Source organism: Vidua chalybeata, chromosome 13 (genome assembly GCF_026979565.1).
Source record: "Vidua chalybeata isolate OUT-0048 chromosome 13, bVidCha1 merged haplotype, whole genome shotgun sequence".
Lineage (NCBI taxonomy): Eukaryota > Metazoa > Chordata > Aves > Passeriformes > Viduidae > Vidua > Vidua chalybeata.
Window position 1 is genome coordinate 17,996,155 of NC_071542.1, and position 18,544 is coordinate 18,014,698.

At 46.4% G+C, this 18,544-nt stretch overlaps 2 protein-coding genes across 3 annotated transcripts; both read right to left on the bottom strand.

The window, feature by feature from the left end:
• Positions 1-4,885: 4,885 nt before the first annotated feature.
• SELENOS (selenoprotein S) lies at positions 4,886-10,605 on the bottom strand. 2 transcript variants are annotated; one of them, XM_053954327.1, is made up of 6 exons: positions 10,497-10,605; positions 10,231-10,365; positions 8,734-8,840; positions 7,835-7,924; positions 7,666-7,741; positions 4,886-5,696 (listed from the first exon to the last, which is right to left on the bottom strand). In XM_053954327.1, exons 1-6 carry the CDS (start codon positions 10,576-10,578, stop codon positions 5,617-5,619), a joined length of 570 nt encoding a protein of 189 aa, XP_053810302.1. In that variant the 5' UTR covers positions 10,579-10,605; the 3' UTR covers positions 4,886-5,616. The 2 variants fall into 2 exon arrangements, with proteins under 2 accessions (XP_053810302.1, XP_053810301.1); XM_053954326.1 differs by having other exon boundaries at positions 7,666-7,744.
• Positions 10,606-10,973: 368 nt separating this feature from the next.
• SNRPA1 (small nuclear ribonucleoprotein polypeptide A') lies at positions 10,974-16,783 on the bottom strand. The gene is made up of 9 exons (XM_053955129.1): positions 16,590-16,783; positions 15,731-15,878; positions 15,149-15,227; positions 14,751-14,797; positions 14,022-14,124; positions 13,317-13,396; positions 12,077-12,152; positions 11,613-11,706; positions 10,974-11,163 (listed from the first exon to the last, which is right to left on the bottom strand). The coding sequence occupies exons 1-9, from the start codon at positions 16,669-16,671 to the stop codon at positions 11,105-11,107; spliced, it is 768 nt and encodes a 255-aa protein (XP_053811104.1). The 5' UTR covers positions 16,672-16,783; the 3' UTR covers positions 10,974-11,104.
• Between the last annotated feature and the right edge of the window lie 1,761 nt (positions 16,784-18,544).

Here is an 18,544-nt window from a genome sequence, read left to right on the forward strand (position 1 = left end):
TAGAGTGTATTTTTAATCTGGATGGCAGCAAAAGGTCATGCTGTATAATCACATTTAAGTGCCATTTCCTATTAATACAGCTCTTGGTCTCAATAGCTGTCACTATATATCATGGTTACCATATATTCAAAGATGTGATATTTTTCTTTTGTAACATAGTCTACAAGCATGAACACATCTTTAGGCAGCATGTTTTCAATTCCTTGTGGGATGGCTGGAGGAGGTATTCCAAGGGTTCTCCAAAATCTGCAGAGGATGCACATGGTGTGTGCTCATCTCCACGCTCCCATCCCACTCCCTCCAGCGAGATTAGCACCCAGACCAGCCAGTGAGAGCCCACTTGACAGGCCCACATGGTTTAGATTCAGATTAACAAAACTGTAATCCTATTTTTAAACAATGAAAAAGTCAAGTCCTTGAGCTGCCAGTGTGTGTGTGTGTGTGTGCATACAGAATAAATGTCATCCTTGTGGAATAAAGAACCTGAATACCAAATGAAAAAGTTTCTTCCACATGGGAGACTTTGTCCATTAGAGGAAAGGACTATCTTGCATTATTATCACTTCTTTTTCCCACTTCATCTCCGGCAAGCCTACTTCCAATTTACCTTCTATAAAGGCACATTCTTTACCACATTTAAAAATAATAGTTACAGAAGTGAACTACTCCCCAAATGCTCCAGAAACTTTAATTATGAATGTTCCAGTACTCAAACTTACACTTTAAAAACTGCCCAGGCACTGGAAAATGAGCATACTTCATATATTCAATATAACAGACACATGGTGGAAAAAATCTCACTGGGCAAGCAGTAGCATTTGTCTCTGTCACAGTATTTCCAGCACCGCTGCATTTTCCCAAATGATGCAGAAACTCCTTTCTCAGCTCCAGCACCCACTTTTTTTTTTTTTTTTTTTTTTTTTTTTTTTTTTTTTTTTTTTTTTTCCTGCCCATCCTATTCTGGTCCTGCCACGGCCCAGCCCCGAGCGATGACTCAGAAGCGCCCGGGGCTCGCTCCGAAAGCCGGCCCCACATTGCCATCGCCCGGCCCGGCCCCGCAGTGCAGCGGCCTCGCCTTCCCGGCCGGGAGATGTGGCAATGCCATGGAAAAAAACCCTGCTGCTCCCCAGGCAGCTCCCCAGGCGCCTGCTGAACCCACCCGGCTGGTGACAGGAGCAGCGCTGCGGGGTGTGACGAGGCGACTGATGCGTTTTTAACGTGGTGCCGCCAGAGCCGAGGCAAGAACGCGCTGGAAAAGCCCAGAATATGTGTTTAAATAGTGAGCCTCAAAAGCAGAACACCTAAAGAAGTGGCAGTTACATTACCTAATAAATGGAATTCACAGGCAGTGCTGCCCCCTTCCAGTATGTGATAAAGTAAAGCTGTACAACCTGTGTTTTTTTGGTTTTTTCAAAGTGCATCTTTCAGGCCAAGCTGACAGTAACTCCCCATTTTAATGCAGACTAGAACTAGACTTAAATGCCAGATATTTCAGGGTATCCATTTCCCCTCCATTCTCTTTAGATAAAATTTTCTAAGTTCTTTTCCCTGCCTCCCTCCATGACTGTTACCCACAGAACCAGCTTGGAAGCTGGTAACCACCACACAGAAAGAATCTATGGTAGAGGAAGGAGTGAAATTGTAAATTCACCAGTGGAGATCTTGCTCTGTGCTGAAAGTGCTTTTTAGCAGGTGTGCACTTCAAAATAAAATCACAGCAATCAATACACGAGAACAGCACCTGCCTCCCCTGCCAGTGCCTTGCCACGGAAACCTTCAACAAGAAATGTGTTATTTTCCCCACCAAAGCTGAGCTGAGGGCACCTATTCCACTGAAGACATCAGTTTCTCATAAATAAAAAAAAAACAAAAAACCAACAGAAGGTTTTGAAGTCGCTGGCTCTGGAGCTGGGAATATGGGCAGGGTGTGTGTCAGCCTGCCTTGGAAGCTCCCACAAAAATCAGCTACAGCAGTGCAGCCGGGCCAGGACACCACCCAGCCAGCAGCCGTGTGCTTTTCCTTTGTGGTTGCAGAGCTGTTCCAAAAGCCAAGCTTTCATTCCACACAGGAGGGAGGAAAAAAAAAAAAAAAAAACCCAAAGCTTCAGCCCATCCAAGTCTAGCTTTTTTTTTTTTTTTTTAACAGCTGGAAATTGCATAGTTTCACTGTTCAGCTATAGCACGGACAGAAATCCACTGAGCTTCACTTGTGGCTAAACTGACCCCTGAAATGGTGCCACTTTTTAGCCTGTGTAAGGGCAAAATTCATCCAGAAGGTGGATCTGATGCTGAGATGTGTGCTGATGTGCAGCCAGCTTGCAACTGCACAAGAAGGGAGCTGCCTGCTTGAGCAGGAGGCAGAAAGAAGAGCATTAGAAGGATTTAAATGCAGCCAGTAACAACAGGGCTGCTGGTGAAATGGACAGGAGACTCTCAGGCTGGATGCCATCCCCCTTCAAAAACTCTGGAATGCAAAGTCACCTTCTAGGGAGGGGAATAAGACACAAACCTCTCCCCTCCCTCAAAAAAAAAAAAAAAAATCTAAACACCTGAGCTGAGTACCAGCAGAGTCTGAGCAGAGACCACTGCACAACAGCCCAGCTCCTTGAGTTTTGAGTCAGAATAGTACAGAGCTGAATAAAGCACAGATGAGATTTGTTACTACTGGCATTTCACACCTGCACTCAGATTTTGCAAGGACAGCAGTTCCTTGCAGATACAGGTGCAATTATAATTTTCATTCACATTGATCTTTGATTGAAACACAGATAACTCTGGAACACCTGGGAACAGCTCTGCTGACTGAGTCCCCCATTGCCCTCACTCCCCAAACTCCCTCTTCTGTTTGTTATTAAAAATTTCCAGCATAAGAAACATATTTTTTAAACACCCAAGTATGCAATATCACTCTTAAAATTTTTCCCTCATTTCACAATGTTTTTTAAAGGCACAAATAAAGCCAAATAATTTTTATGAGTCTGACATTGTGGGTTGTTTTGTTCAGTTTTAACTCCAGTGCTCAAGATCTCCTGATGAATAGTTAAGAGAACTATGCACAAACCAGATCTCATCTGCAATTTAAAGAAAACAAAAAACTCCAGCACAGAAATCATCTAAAAGCAACAAAAAATACTTAGCTGCACTTCACAAGCAAGTTAACATCTTCAGAAATTTTTTGTGCCTCTGAATGTTTTGCTTGATTTTTGAATTTTTTAATACCCAAACCAGATTATTCTTCAGTGGTTAAATACTATTATACAGCAGTTAAATAGTTTATTACCCAGCTTCTTCCAGATAGAGGTATTTCCAGAACATCTGCATGAGTAAAGCAAGAGGCTTCTTGCATAACTGCTCTAGTGGGGGGAAAAAAAAAATCTCCTGAAGGCTTTTTAATATGGTCTTTCATAATTCAAGTTCTTGGGAATTCATACCAAACCAGGAACAATGGATTCATTAAATAGTTCACTTTCACCTAATGCTTTCTGCATGCTTCACTCCTGAGCTATAAAGCAGCAAGCAACCACCTTTCCATAATGCTTGTGGTCAGGGGAGAGCTTTCCATTTGAAGTCAGAGGAAAAAACCTTCCCTCTTGTGCAGGTTGTGAGCCAAAAGAAAAGTTTTATGAACTGAGGTTTGTCCTCCCACCCTGTTCAATAGCTTAGAAGTGTCAGACTAAGAAAAACTCAGGAACTTGAGGATTAAAATAATAAAAAAAAAAAAGACAAAAAAGTTTGAAGCTTCCAGAAAGATGTACTTTTCATTTTCACTTGACATATCTTATTAAACCTTAGAATTGGGCAAAAAGCCATATCCCTAGTCCTAGCCAGAAGCAAGTCTTGAGACAGAGAAAGATTAGCATATGCTCAGTTAAGACCTGCTTATTTATTTTGCAAATGTTTTTCTGAATTAAATAAACCCATCCCTGACCATTTTATGAACACAAGGATTTCTTCTGCTTCTTTAGAACAACAACCTCCCCCATTTGTTTTTCTGAAGACAACACCTCAGTCTGTTGCCTGTTTCCCCAACACAAGGGGGAAGATGTTCCCTAAGGCATTACAACTTAGTCCTCTTTCCTGAGGAAGACTCTGCAGATTTTGAAAATATCCTTCCCCACCTCTATTTCTTTTTGCCTTATGAAGGATTAAAACCTTCAGTTACATACACTGGCCTCTGAATGAATTTCCATAGGAACATCAACAGCCTCACTTCACCTTCCATGCACACATGACCAAACACTTTGTTGTGTCTAAAACAAAAGGTTCTTGGCCTTTCAATTTCATTACCAACTTTAAAACTCTCTAATAACACGCTCCTGCTGCATTTCTAGCCAAGAGAAATATCAGCATGCATATAAACAGTGTATTCAAAGCTGACACTGGTATCTATTGATAAGTACAAATATTCCAGGAGTAAATATTCAGAAACAAGTGCTTGAGCAGCCCTAAGCTCTAAGGATCCACTGCTCCCTACCCCAATGCCCACAGACCAGCTCAGGAGCAGCAACTGGACTCAGGGACACTTGTCCTATGCCAACAGGAATTATTTCACTCCTCTCCAAAGACAACCTGGATTTTATTTGTCTGTTGCATTTTAGAGAGAAAATCAAGGGGATGGAATGCTTGGAAAGTTTGGTTATGATGACCAGTTGTTTTCTGTCCTCAGTGCTGGACATTCACCAGAAGGATGAACACCACATGCTCCTTGCACCCCTCACTTGCCAGTGTGACACTTTCACTGGCCAGAGCCCTCCTCAGCACACACCACCCTCAGCTTTGGTGCTGCACAGGCTGCAGCAGGGTCACTTCATCTCCCACCTTGCTTTATACATATTTATTGCACTAGAACAAATACCTTCTATAAAAAAGATGCTGTAGAAAACCATGAGATTGTAAATACTAGATTTATGATGTTTGCAATTATATTTAATAATAATAGTGTCTTGTTTTTACAAAGCAGTTGAAATAAAAAAGAAAAAAAAAGGAATAGCAAGAACCCCCCTGTCTGCTGTCTAGCATCAGTAATCCTCACTGGTTTGTTTACCATTTATAAGGAAAACATCATTCAAGCTGGCTTGTCACAGAGACTCTTCTGCAATAACTGGCCTTCGGTGCAAATCTGTGGCGTTTGTCAGATCACCTGTGCTTTTTCTGAAAGCCCCTCTGCCTAAATTCAAGGTGTCTGCCAATGGTAATATCCATCCTCTCTAAATGACGGTGTTTAGCTGGAAGGTAAATCTGGTAACATGTCTGAGGATGGGAAATATCCTCATCTTACAGAGGTAAAATGAGCATAGATAACTAAATTTGCCAGAAAGCCCAGATTTCACAATCCAAGGTAAATCACCTTGGCTGGAGACTACACTCCCTCTCTACATAAGAGTGAAGATGAACTGATTATACTGAAATTGCTTCTCTCTTTGCCCTCTCTAAGAGGATCAGCCAATGTGTTACAATTTGGAAACAGTGTAAATCAAACAAACAGAAAACTGTTTTTAAGTTCACAAGTGCACTAAAGCAGCCCCAAAGGAGTGCCTGTGACAGGCCAGCTGTAGGCAGCGAGACAGGGGGTGGGATCAAGCCTGCCAGTGCCAGGGGACACTAGGGATGTTAGCCTCATCCACCTGCTGAGGGGCCCCGCCGGCCGGGTCTCCAGGAGCACGTCCCTCCTCCTTCTCCAGACAGGGGGTTATAGCCTAGAACACACAGGAGAAATCCACTCTGTTAATATTCATCCTCCACAGCCCTTCACCAACACACAAGGAAAAACAGATCTCACAATATTTACACCTTGCTCATACTTCACACACACGCAGCATTTTAGGGAAAATGAAGGCACAGAAAACATCCAGACTTGAGAGGGTTTGTTTCTTTAAAAGCCATTGCAAAACACTCGTGTTTTAATTTGATCAATTTGGATTAAATGAAATTGAAATTAATTACCATTTAATTTTTCTAAGTCTGCACTAAAGCTGCAGTGCTGCTCTGCAGGATAAACAGAGCAGCAACAGCAGCTCTTACAGTAAACTCTGTAGAGTGTATCTGTTCTGCAAGAGCCCCAACAGTCAGGGACTTAAAACAATCCTTTATTCCAGTCCTGCAAGGAATACTCTGAAGGTCAAAAGGTAAATCCACTCATTAACACTGTAAAGGATTTTTTTAGAGCGTTGGAAAGGCAAGCATAGGCAGTAAGGCAAATACACTTTAGCTGAACATCCTAATGCTGTAACCATGGGAAACTTCATGTCAGGAGAACACACTCAGAAATTTACAACTTGGCAAACATCTTCAATTTGTTCTGCACAAACCTAGGAACCCAAATCCTAGCAGCACTGCTAACCAGGGGGGTTTCAAAGCAACCTGTTCCACTGAAACTCCCAGCATCACCTTCATCTTTGAAATTTGTTTTTCTCATACCAAAGCCAAGTTTTGCTTTCTAGCTTAATTGAGCAGCTGAGCAGCACAGATGGTTCTTTCACTTCATGCTGATCTACCTCAGGAGAAGATCTGAGACCTCTAATTCTGTAATTGGTTACTTAAGCAAGGACTTTGCTGAGGATTAAACTAGGACAGGTAGCAGCTGGAAGGCTGCCCTGAGCCTGGCTCTCAGCACAGCTGACCCCTGCATTTCTCATCCCCCAGGGAGGTAAATATCCCATGACAGAGATACCAAAGATAGCTGACAGCATCAGACATCACACTCTCATATTAAACAACCTAAGATGAATCAGATTCCTTCAAATGTCAGGAAAAATACTCAAAAAATCCCAGCAGAATACTCAAGAAAAATACTCAAGGAATCCCAGCACTGCACTGCTATTGAGGTTTAGTATGTTTAATCAAGAATCCACAGATTTCATACATTTAATCAAGTCACTTAGCACTGCACCCTAAGTGGGCCCCCTTTTCAGCCTGACTGAGGCTGTCTGGATGATCCACTCCACCATGGAAAATTGTCATTACAATACACCTAAATTAGCACCTGCAGGTATGGCAAGGGCTGCTGGGCTGAGAGGAAAGGAAGCAGACTGCCTGCATGGCCAGGGAGCCTGACATGGGCAATGTGAGGTCATAGAAAGCACTTCATCCATCAAAATGGTTCCAGTAGGTGACTGAGTTTAACAGTGAGACCTTCTGGTGCTTTGTGAGCATTGTTAAGAGTTTATAACAGGATTTAGATATTCAATAGGTCAGCACTGTGGTATATGAAAAATAAGGTCACATTTTACATAATAATTTCTTTCATCATCTGAATCTACATAGTACAAAGTAAAATACCCTCTTTTTGCATTTAGTCAGTACTACAGGTGCTTTAAAGGCAGACCAGATACTAAATTATTGAACTTCTAGAATAATGGGGGAAGGATTCCAGAACTACTGTAAGAATCTGTAATTCTGAGTGACAAAAATCTCAGTAAATGATGCCAAAGCATATTTACAAAAAAACCTGATCCATTCTTTTCCCAGGAGAAAGCACTCCAAAACTTCCTGCCAGCTTTTGCACAAGGGACAGAGCAGTCCAGCTGATCAGAGATAAAGAGCTTGTTTGTAAGGAACGTTTTGTTTCTTCCTTGGAAAAGACAAAAAGTATGTACAGAGCCCATAGATACAGCTGGGAAAATGCCCTGTTCCAAGCTCAGAGTGTCTGAAGGATTCCATACTCACCACCTCCTCTCAAAGGCTTTTTGTTTGGTTTAGATTTCGGGACTGCTGAGGCAGAAGAGGCACCAGATTCTACTTCCTGCTGTTCAGAAAAGCAGAAAGTTACTCAATCTGAATCTCAGCTCCCTTAATTACAGGAACACAACTGTGACCTGATTAACATGGCTGTTACCTGATTCAGTTTCAGGTTTCCTTTGTAGCTTTTTCCTTCTTGCATGCTCTCCCACATCGCGATCTTCTGCCTTCGCCGCTCCTCCTCCAGCTACAGAACAAATCCAGGACACAGGCTTAATCTCAGCTTTCATCTTAAAACTAAGATTTCAGAGCTAACAGAATCCCCAGAAACAGCTATAACAGACTCATCAAACTGTATTTATCTGATGCAGTATCTCTGAGATTATGGAAGCATTTACTCTTTTTATACAGCCACATCTCTCCCCCTGCTCAGGACTGAGTCTGCAGCTTCTTTTGGCCACTTGACACTTTAAAAGATTTTGAAGGTAAAACAAAACCAAGTGGCAAGTTTAAACCCTGAGTCTATAAGAAGAACTAAGTAAAGAATATTGGAGTAATTTAATGCACAACGTGGAGTTCTACAGAACAAAGAAAATACTCTTTATTTTTAACTGCCAATATTACTTGAAGCATCAGCTACAAACTGAGGTCTGAGTGTCTGACTGCAAAAGCAAAACCAGAAGAGGTGGGATGATGATCAGAGTTATTACTATGCTGATCACACCCATTCCCTGCCCTGCCCCATTCAGAAGTTTGCTATTCCTCGTGATCTTAAGCTGTAGTTCAGACCCTAAAATTGCAGCAATGCTAAGCTACGTTTCTAACACTTGTATTTGCCTTTAAGAGCAGAAAACACACATGTGCCATGGAACAGTTAATTTAAAGGCCAGCAAAACCCCTCCAGCCATTCACTGCACACACAACAAAGCTCCTGCAGGTACAGATTTACCTGTGAAAAAATGAACACCAGGCCCACCGTGACCCTGGCTCACAACTACAATTTGCTGTGCTTGATGACAAATTTATGAGGTAAAGGAAGAAATGCTTTCTGGTTACCTGTCTTTGTTTTTCTTTGTATTTTTCTGCTTGTGCATTCAATTCCTCTTGCATCCTGAGGCGAGCTGCTGCCAAAGCTTCCTGCCTTCTTACCACCACATCAGGTTCTAGGAGATCAGGAAAGAGTTTGCAAAGCTACTCAAAGTAAGTCCTAGATGGTATCCTCAAAGAATTGTAATAAGGAAAGGTTCACACTTCTCCCTGCAGCTGTCTTGCAGAAAATCACAGCTCAAGTTCAGTTTCCAGCTAATCTTTTATAGTAGTTTATAATGCTGAATTAAACTTCATCTTGTTTTACTGTTTTAAAGCAATTACTTTAGCAGGATTTTAATAAGGACACAAGTGTACCTAACCATAAAATTTAAACCTCACACTTCAAGGACTCTTCCTTCTATTTCTGAAGGATTTGTTAGATACAAATTAACTCAAAAATATCACTCAGGCTTTGCAGGGACCATTTTTACCCAGAGAACTTCTTTTACGCAGAAGGATGAGGCAACCAGCCCACATTCCCTCCCACTCCTTCTGGCAATGGGTCCTGCTGGTGTCAGTGCAGCAGTGGATTTAACACCCTCCATCAGCAGAGAAATCACTTGCAAACATGACACACATCTCAAGAGACACCTGGAGGTCTCAGAAAAGCCACACTGAGTCACTACTGCTCTTGATGAGTGACATGTGAAGGTCAAAAGGAAAATTATACCCCCAAAAAAGGCAAATGGTGCTCTGTTTTCTTCCATCAGCTGAAGCATCTCCACATTTGTTTGCCTCATTTTTTGCTATGATCCAGTGATGAGTATGAAAAAGAAATGTCAGAATTTTCAATAATTTCATTTTACAGGCAATTTGGGGAATTAAATAGCCATTTAATTACCATCACAAAAGAACAGCAGGAGGATAAGAACATGCAAATAAGATTTTACTGTGGGGCCAACGTGTCCAAGGGATCAGTGCCAAGCACTCATGGATTTGGCAGGTCCAATAGCACAGCCTGTGCTTTTCAGCAGGATTGTGACCGTGTGAGATTTACAACCTGTGCCACACTCCCAAAGATAACACACAGAGTCACACCCCAAACGTACACAGCCCTGCCAGAGCAGGAACTGGGAAGGAGTAACTGGAAGGGGGTGATGAATATTAATAAAAAGTGAATGTTTATAGAAGTATTTTCACCAGGATTTAGATTTGGGCATTTTGGCTTTGGTAAGTCTGAAAGTTATTTGGTAACCGGCCACAGGCGCTTCTAGCCTCCATCTCCTCAGCTCCTGCCCCACCGAAGAGCAGATACCCCAGGGTGATGTCCCACTCCTTCACTTTGGGACACAGCTTTTCCTTCAGAGCCTTTCACAAACACTTCCCTCGGCCCAGCCCTTCCCGGTGATCTCTTCAGGCTCAGGATCTGTGGGCTGAAAGGTTACCCCGAGCATCACCCTCCATCAGAACCCCTTTGAGGGGCACGAACACCGCTCCGGAGGGGCCGCAGCGCTCTGTACTCACCCTCCGCCGCCTCAGCTGCTCCGGGCCGGCCGCCCGGCCGCGCCGCCAGGCTGCGGGACACCTTCTGCACGAGGAGGTACACGGCGACCGCGGCCAGCAGCATGTACCAGCCATAGCTGGACAGCACCGCGCCCACTGCCACGGGGACAGGCCGGGGGTGAGCGCGGGCCGCACGGCAAGGGGCCCACCCGGGCGGGGGAGCGGCCCCGGCTCCGCGCCTCGGCCCCGCCGCGCCCCGCCCTCACCCCCGGCCCGCGGCCCCTCACCCGTGTGCTGCAGGGCCTCCAGGCCGCCCCGGCCCAGCGCCGGCCCGGGCCCCGCCGCGGGGCCGCCGTCCCCGAGATCCATCGCCCGCCGCCGCCGCCACCGCCTCACGTCCGGGCCCGCCCCGCTCCGCCAATCACCGCCCCGTCCGCCGCCGCCTCACGTCCGGGCCCGCCCCGCTCCGCCAATCACCGCCCCGTCCGCCGCCGCCTCACGTCCGGGCCCGCCCCGCTCCGCCAATCACCGCCCCGTCCGCCGCCGCCTCACGTCCGGGCCCGCCCCGCTCCGCCAATCACCGCCCCGTCCGCCGCCGCCAGGAAGCGCCGCGCCGCCGCTGGCGGAGTGCCCGCCATGACGCGCGGCTGCGCCGGCCAATGAGAGAAGGGGGCAGGCGCAAGGCAGCCAATCAGGGTGCGCCAAAACGTCTTCCGTCCCGCCCCGCCCGCCCCGCCCGGGAAGTGGATGCGGCACCAGCGGGAGAAAAAGGGACCGTTCGTTTATTGAACAGCGAAATGCGCGAGGACGGGGGCGACGGGCCCCGCCGGGAACACCGGCACGGCACGGGACAGGAAAGGGCTCCTGGGAGGGCCGGAGCGCGGCGCGGCCCGGGCTACGATCCGTTTGGCACTGTGTCCTCTTCCATTTCTTCTTCGCCGTCCTCCGATGGGCCTGAAAGGACACGTCAGAGTTTTAGGGCAGCTGCTGTAGACGTTGCTGTTCTTTTCCCACCCCTCTGCAGAAGAGTAATAACGGGAACGTTTAAAAACTCTACAGAAAGGAAAATCGGGTGTCCCCCATGTACAGAAAACTGGTGCTGTGGCCAGCCTACAGCTGAGATCCATCTCTGCATTGCTGAGGCACTGATGCTCGGCAGAGGTCCAGAGAGACTCTGTAATTCATCTCATTTGGTTAAATAAGTGGGATGAACTTTGGAGCCCCTTGTTGGGCACCTGGCTCTGGAGGGAGTGCAGGTGACAGCCCGGAGCTGCACCCAAGGCCAGGCACATCACAGAGCCAGGGATGTGCTGCACAGATCCCCACAGAGATCACACACAGCATCGGGAAGGGAGGGAGAGAGGTTCTGTTTGGGGAAGAGCAGCAGCAGCAGCAGCAGTGACCTGATTTCCGCTCCCTGCCGGGGATCTGTCCCGCCTGCAGCAAACCCTTCAGCCGCTCCACCTCCGCCAGGGTCGAGGCGTTCGCTATGGCAGTCTGAGAAACAGAGAGCTCCGTGAATGCTCACACGCCCGGGCTCAGTCTGCCCAGAACCAGCACAAAACCCAGATTCCTGCCAGTTAAGGGACACTGAACACCCAGGAAAGGTCTACTGAATTCTAGTTCTAGAAAATTCTACACACGACAAATCATTACCTCCCCCCTCCATTGGAAGAACTCTAAGCTCAGGTTAACACTTCATTTAAGTTTTCAAAATATAGATAGGTCAGAAGAAAACTTACAGAAAAAGAACCTAAACCAGAGCCAGGACACGCTGATCTATTTGTCTGAACAGCACAAAGGAAACTTTTGTTCAATTTGGATCCATGACAGCTTTTCTCCTCCACTTTCCCCCTGACATATTTACCTTAATTGCCTCCACATCCCCTGGAGAGGGCCCAGTTTTCTTTTTGTCTGTTGGCAGACCAGCCCCTGGATTGAAGCTTCAAAAGGGAAAAAAAAAAAAAAAAAAAAAGAGACCTGTTACACTTTTTGAAGAGTAGCTGCTTCTCTTAACTTGAAATGCTTCCAAACTAGGTTTGAAAGCATTTCATGCCATCAAGTGTAGTATCTTATCTTTGTTAACAAACTGATACAGTGAAGAATTGCCTCCTTCAGAAACACCAGCCACTTGTCCTCACTGTCCCATCCCCCCCCCACCTTTTCATCTGCTCAGAGGCAGAACTTAACTTTATTCATCAGGCAGTTGACAAAAGCTCTTCCATTTGGATGTTGCTGAACACTCAGCTGGTCTGCTGCCATTACAAAAGCAGGGTGGATAAATAAAGAGTAACTGAAAATGGAGTTTCTGTTCCCATGTGTCAAAACTGATATTACAGCAGCCTAAAGTAAAGCCTACATTAAACTGGAATTCATCTTAACAGTCAAAAGAGAAAGGTTATCTGCTGCTGCTGCTTTAAGGAGATCACCTGCTTATTCTAAAACTGTAACAGACCTGAATCCCTTTCCACTCACAAACTCGAGCTCAAATCCATCCATTATAGGTTTAAATGCTAAGTAAGTTCAAGACATTTTTCTATTTAACCATGAATTTGGAAATGCTGTGATCTGAATTCTTATTACCAAATAGGTTGATCAAAACATATGATGTACCACTTAACAATTAAACTAAATATACATATACTGGAATAGCTTAATTAAAGATTTTAATTTGTATTTCATCTCCTAACTACAACAGATCTTGTAGTTTATTCCCAAAATAAACACATATTTATTTATTTTGGGAAATAAAACAAAACAAAAGAATTTGGCCAAACAAAACCAATCATCTAGGAGAAAAACCCTACCAACCACAAATTAAATAATGGCCACCTCTCTGCAGTTAAATAACAAAAATAAAATTAATGTTTCCTGCTTGCTGACTTCAGTGAATCCACCTTGACCAAGTTAACTCTTTCACAAGAGTTCTGAGATGTATTCACCACCATCCAAAACTCGGGGTGCTTGGACAAGGCACCTGTGGCTCCCAAAGCTTTTGAGGCATCCTGCCAGCAGCTGATATTTCAGTTTTCTGCCTGATACTGCACACAAAGAAACTGGTGTTTCTGAAGGAGGATGCCAGTGTAAATTTGTTTGTTTTATCTTACGTTTTTGCTCTCCTGGCAATATCCTTTGCAAGCTGTGCACCCCGTTTGCCCTTGAACATTTTCTCTGCCTCCTGTCGCTCCTACAGCGATACCACACACACACACAAAGTTAATTTGAGAACATCACAGTTTGCAAAGCTTCTGTCTTGGCCAAGAAAGACACTTTGGCTCATCCTCATCAGTGAAATTGGTACATGGAGACCAGATGTAAGAACAAGCAGATAAACATTGCCCAAACACTCAAAGATGTATCAACCTCGTGCTCTTAAAATGAAGAGCTCTTTCCCACACTCATCCCCCACCCAGAGCTGAGGGCTGTGGTGTTTGCTCATTTCTTTCTCTAGAGGTGTCTCCAACCAACACCAGAGGGACAGGAAAGAGCAACACTAAACAAAGGCACTAGAACTTAATTAGACATAATTAAACAGATTATATCCTTAACAGAATGAAACCATGAAAGAAAACAATGAGAGCGCTGTAGAGCCACTTACAGAGTTTCAATAAAATTTACAACTATGGCAACAAGATTGCTGTTAGTGGTGAATTTTCAAGAATGCAAAAAAACCCAAAAAAAACCAAAACCACAAAAACAACAACAACAAAAAAAAAAAAACTAAACAAACCAAAACCCTAAAAAGAAGCCCAACCAAAAAAAAACTAAACAAAAAACTGCCAAACACCTAAATCAAAAGCAAGCAGACTTACTTTGAGCTTCACTTTTTGAAAATCCAACACTCTGACCTGGGGAACTTTATGAATTAGATATAATCTGTAATGTTTCTTATTTGTTACAGGATTCCTTAGAACACTGTGAAGTAAATAAAGGTTATAAAGAGGCTCTTAATAAATTTCTTTTAAAATACACTTGTATTGAAATATATTAATATACTTGAAATGCATTCATGTACTTCCTGCTGTAACAGGTAACAAATAAAACCATGAAATAAGCCTAGTGACAGTTCTTTGATATTATGGAAACAATAATAAAAACTTGCACCATAGCAATTCAGTAGATTTAACTGAAGGACAACATTAAGAACAACCTCAAAATAATCACAATACTCCCCCAAAAAAGTAACTGAAACAACACTTTATTATTACTGAAAAGTCCTTGTTTACATGTATTTTAAACTTTTTTTTTATCAACAGATTAAACCTTTTGGTTTTAGGTTTTTAAAGGTTAAGCTCACTTCAGCACTTGTGTATTGGTTCCTAGAGATGTTACATCTCATTATCTCAACAGTCTGTCAGTGACATAAAACCTCAGACATTAATTACCAGATGCTCATTAAGTTTATCAATTCAGTTTTTAGACATAAAGGATCTGTCACAGCTCATAAAAAGCAAAGCATTCCAGACCAAAGCAAAGGGCCAGGCCAGCAGCAGAGTTCAAACACCAGAGAAAGAGCAGCTTTTCTTTTTGGGGTTACGTACCTCAGGTAAGTCAATGATTTAATAGTTGATAATGGATCCAGTTCACCCTGGGTAAAGGGAGCACAGCAAGAAATTTTAAGCCCCTTTAGCAAAAAAATCAAATATTTGAAAACAAAGTTCCTGAACTCATATCTATTTCAGAGATTAATTACATTAGTGCAATTATTTTAATAGGAAAACCACTGTGCTTTGTGACTGCTGTTCCACTGCATGATGCAAATCATGTTTATTACAGGATGTACACCATAAACTACTGCCAAAACTGTAGGATATTACTCTAAAGAGAAGGAACCAACTATTACCAAAAGGATATGGCACTACTCTCAGGAAAACAGTAAATTAGAGGCGAAAACCACAACTTTTAAGCTTGTTTAGCTTTATCCTGCATGACAGCTTACCAGTTCAGCAATGTTGTTGTTGGTAAGAATGAGCTCTGTGAGGCTGGGCAGAGCCTGCTCCAGGTTCTCACCAATCCGACTGAAGAACAGAAAACAAAGGTTTCATTTAGGGCAGGAATTAGCAATGGTGGAAATACACAGAGAAACACAGCAGCACAGAGGATCTCCCTGTGAACAACCCAGTCTGACACTGGCAGAAGTTTGGGTGAGCATCCAAAACACTTTTGTAATAAGGCTGGCAATAAATCACTGCAAGAATATTAGGTGCAATATGAGATTTTAAATCCATTCCCTGGCAGGTATCCCTTTTTTCGTGTCTTTATGGAGCTGATTACTGAAATCCAAAGATGTGGCCAGATCCCAAACTCAGCATCTCATTGTCCTGGCTCAGAAACAAACACTGACTTTTGCACTGAACCAGGAAGGAAACTGAAAGAGGGCCCACACAGTGCTCAGTGCTGATTTTAGTGCCTCAAACAAACACTCCTGCACCTGCCCAGCACTGAAGACACACACACACCTCTCTCCCAAGAGCATCTTCCTCTGCCCAGGGTCCCATCAGGCCAAAGCACAGCCCCTTACCAAATCCTGTTGTTGTTCATGAGCAGCGTTTTCAGCCTCCGCAGCAGGGGGAACCCGTCCAGCTTGCGGATCTCGTTGTCAGAGAAATCGATGGCATCAAACTGGTCCAGAGTGGCACCCAAGTTCTCAATGACAGGGATTTTATAGCCTGGAGAGAGAGTGCAGGGCTTAAATGGTGCCCACAGCAGAGCAGAGCAGAACAGAGTGTGTGGGGGCAAATCGGGATGGACTGGGGATGCTGATAAGGCTCAGACAAAACACCTCGGGATCGACTCTGCTCCACACCACTCCCAGACCAAACTCTCCTCCTCAAACCCAACAGCCCTCATGGCTTTTTGAAGCCTTCTTCCTCCCCCTCAGCAAAACCCCAGGTCCCTGCCTGGACGTGTCCTCCGAGCCAAGCCCGCCTTTCTGGCACATCCCCCCCCACCACCACAGCACATTCCTCCCACACTACCCCCAATATCCCCTTCTTGGTGGTTGGGACGAGATGATCTTTAGATTCCCTTCCATCCTAAACCGTTCTGCCACTCTGTGATTCCCGCCCTCACATCCCCCGCAGGTCCCAAAGCCACTGGAGCCTCTTCAGGCGCTCTGCATCCCCAGCCCCCGGCCACTGCAGCCCCTCCAACAACCTCCCCGCGGCGTCCCCGTCCCGCTTCGGCACCTCCGGCCACGGAAGGCGCCAGGCCCCACTGGGAAATCCCTCACGGACCCTCCAAACCCCGCCACAGCCTCTCCTCCGCGATCCAACACAGTCCCACGGCCAGGCCCCCACACACACCGCACACCCCCAGCCACCCCCGGGCCGCAGCCCTCCGCCCGCGCCCGCCCCTTCCCAGCGCGGCCCCTCTCGCACCGCGCAGGTCGAGCTCCCGGTCGCGGACGGCGTTGGTGTACTGTGCCGCCTGCTCGATCAGCTCCGCCGTGAGCTTCACCATCGCGACACACGGCGGCAAACGGCGACACACGGCGAGAAACGGCGACACACGGCGAGAAACGGCGACACACGGCGACACACGGCGACACACGGCGACACACCGGGACGGGCCGCGCCGCCGCCGCAGGACACCGCGCCGAGCGCCGAGCGCGCGCAGCCCGCGCGGCCGAGCGCCGAGACAGCGAACGGCAGAGACCGCCCCTCCCCGCCCGTGCCTGTGTTCCCCTTCTCCTCAGGGACCGATACAGCCCCGACAGCCATGGCTGCGTTCCCCTTCTCCTGAGGGACCGATACAGCCCCGACAGCCATGGCTGCGTTCCCCTTCTCCTGAGGGACCGATACAGCCCCAACAGCCATGGCTGCGTTCCCCTTGTTCTCAGGGACCGATACAGCCCCGACAGCCATGGCTGCGTTCCCCTTCTGAGAGACCAATACAGCCCCAACACCCCATCCCTGCATCCCCCTTGTTCTCAGGGACAGATACAGCCCCAACACCCCATGGCTGCGTTCCCCTTCTCCTGAGGGACCAATACAGCCCCAATACCCCATCCCTGCATCCCCCTTGTTCTCAGAGACTGATCCAGCCCCAACACCCCATCCCTTCATTCCCCTCCTCCTGGGCCATCTCCCAGCCCCACGCCTGAGCCATGGCTCACAAGCCCAGGAGGGATTTGGCTTTGCTGTCAGCACAGGTGCCCCCAGAGGTTCCCTCCCAGCTTCTGGTGTTTCCAGGTGCAGATTTATCTGCAGAAATCCGGGCAGAGCAGGAACACGCTTCACGCCGTGGCTGGTGCTTCCCTTCAGACAGAACCATGTTCAAGCACTTGCTGCTCCCCAGGGCACCTTCTGCAGCAGCCACAGCTCTTGGTGCTTTCCATCCATCCCAGCAGCAGCTCAGCCTTTGCTCCTGGACATTGTTTTGCCCATAAACACCTTCCCCCTGCAGCTTTTGGGGCAGTTTCCCTGTCACTTCCATGTGCCTTCTTGGTCTGGGGTGCTGTGATGGGCTGGGAACACCCCCACAGGCTGCAGCACCACACACAGCCTTTGTCTGTGAGACAAAACGTGCTTGCAAACGTCACTACATCCCCCTAACTGGCTTTGGGAATTTGGGGAACACCAAGGAGTAACGCTGGGGGAGCTGCTCCCTCCCAGGTGCCTGGGGCTAGGCTGGGGCACTGCCTGGCACCACTGGAAGAGCCACACTGCAGGTGACTGAACTGAAAGTGACATGTAAAGGGACACCCCCAGACCCCCAAAACCTGCTGAATGTCACCAAGCCGTTGCTTGTGGGGAAATCCTTCCCCGGCCTTCAAGGCCTGCAGAGCAGGATGAGGAAGGATGATTTCTGCCGCCGCTGCTATTGAGGGAAGGATATTTTTTGTGAGCCATGACATTTCTGTGAAGCCAGAGGATGTGATAACAGGCTAAACACTGCTGCCACGCTTGGCACTGCTCAGGGATGGCTCGTGCTTTTCTTTTGGGAGCTTCTCAGGGCATCACCCCGGGCCTCCCTCAGTCCCCAGGACTGCAGCATCAGAGCTGGCTCTGCCGGGGATCAGCTGGGCTCAGGCAGCTCCTGTGCTCCCTGCTGGCAAAACTCCCTCACCAAAACCCTGTGGGAAAGCACAGAATCAGGTTTGTATAACAGCTGCATTTGTTTTATAACATAGGAGGGAGCAAGAACAAGAGGGAGCTGTCACAAGAAAACCCCAAGAATTAGCAGCGCTGTTGTACATGACTCAGGCATCATGCAGCGTTAAAGACTTTAGTCATTTCAGGCAGTTCTTACAAGGAGACTCTTTCCAGCCTCCTGGAAAGCAGACCCTGCCTCTGACAAGGCCAAATAAAGCATGGACCTGTCTCCCTTAGCA

What these genes read in the sequence shown, in the direction of transcription:
- SELENOS (XM_053954326.1), bottom strand. Translation starts at nt 10,578, where the DNA reads ATGGATCTCGGGGACGGCGGCCCCGCGGCGGGGCCCGGGCCGGCGCTG. An exon ending in AGCAGCTGAGGCGGCGGAGG is followed by an intron (nt 8,841 to 10,230) that starts GTGAGTACAGAG and finishes CTGATCTCCTAG; the next exon opens with AACCTGATGTGGTGGTAAGA. An exon ending in ACAAAGAAAAACAAAGACAG is followed by an intron (nt 7,925 to 8,733) that starts GTAACCAGAAAG and finishes TTTGTTCTGTAG; the next exon opens with CTGGAGGAGGAGCGGCGAAG.
- SNRPA1 (XM_053955129.1), bottom strand. Translation starts at nt 16,671, where the DNA reads ATGGTGAAGCTCACGGCGGAGCTGATCGAGCAGGCGGCACAGTACACC. An exon ending in CCGGGAGCTCGACCTGCGCG is followed by an intron (nt 15,879 to 16,589) that starts GTGCGAGAGGGG and finishes CTCTCTCTCCAG; the next exon opens with GCTATAAAATCCCTGTCATT. An exon ending in ATTGCCAGGAGAGCAAAAAC is followed by an intron (nt 12,153 to 13,316) that starts GTAAGATAAAAC and finishes TCCCTTTTGAAG; the next exon opens with CTTCAATCCAGGGGCTGGTC.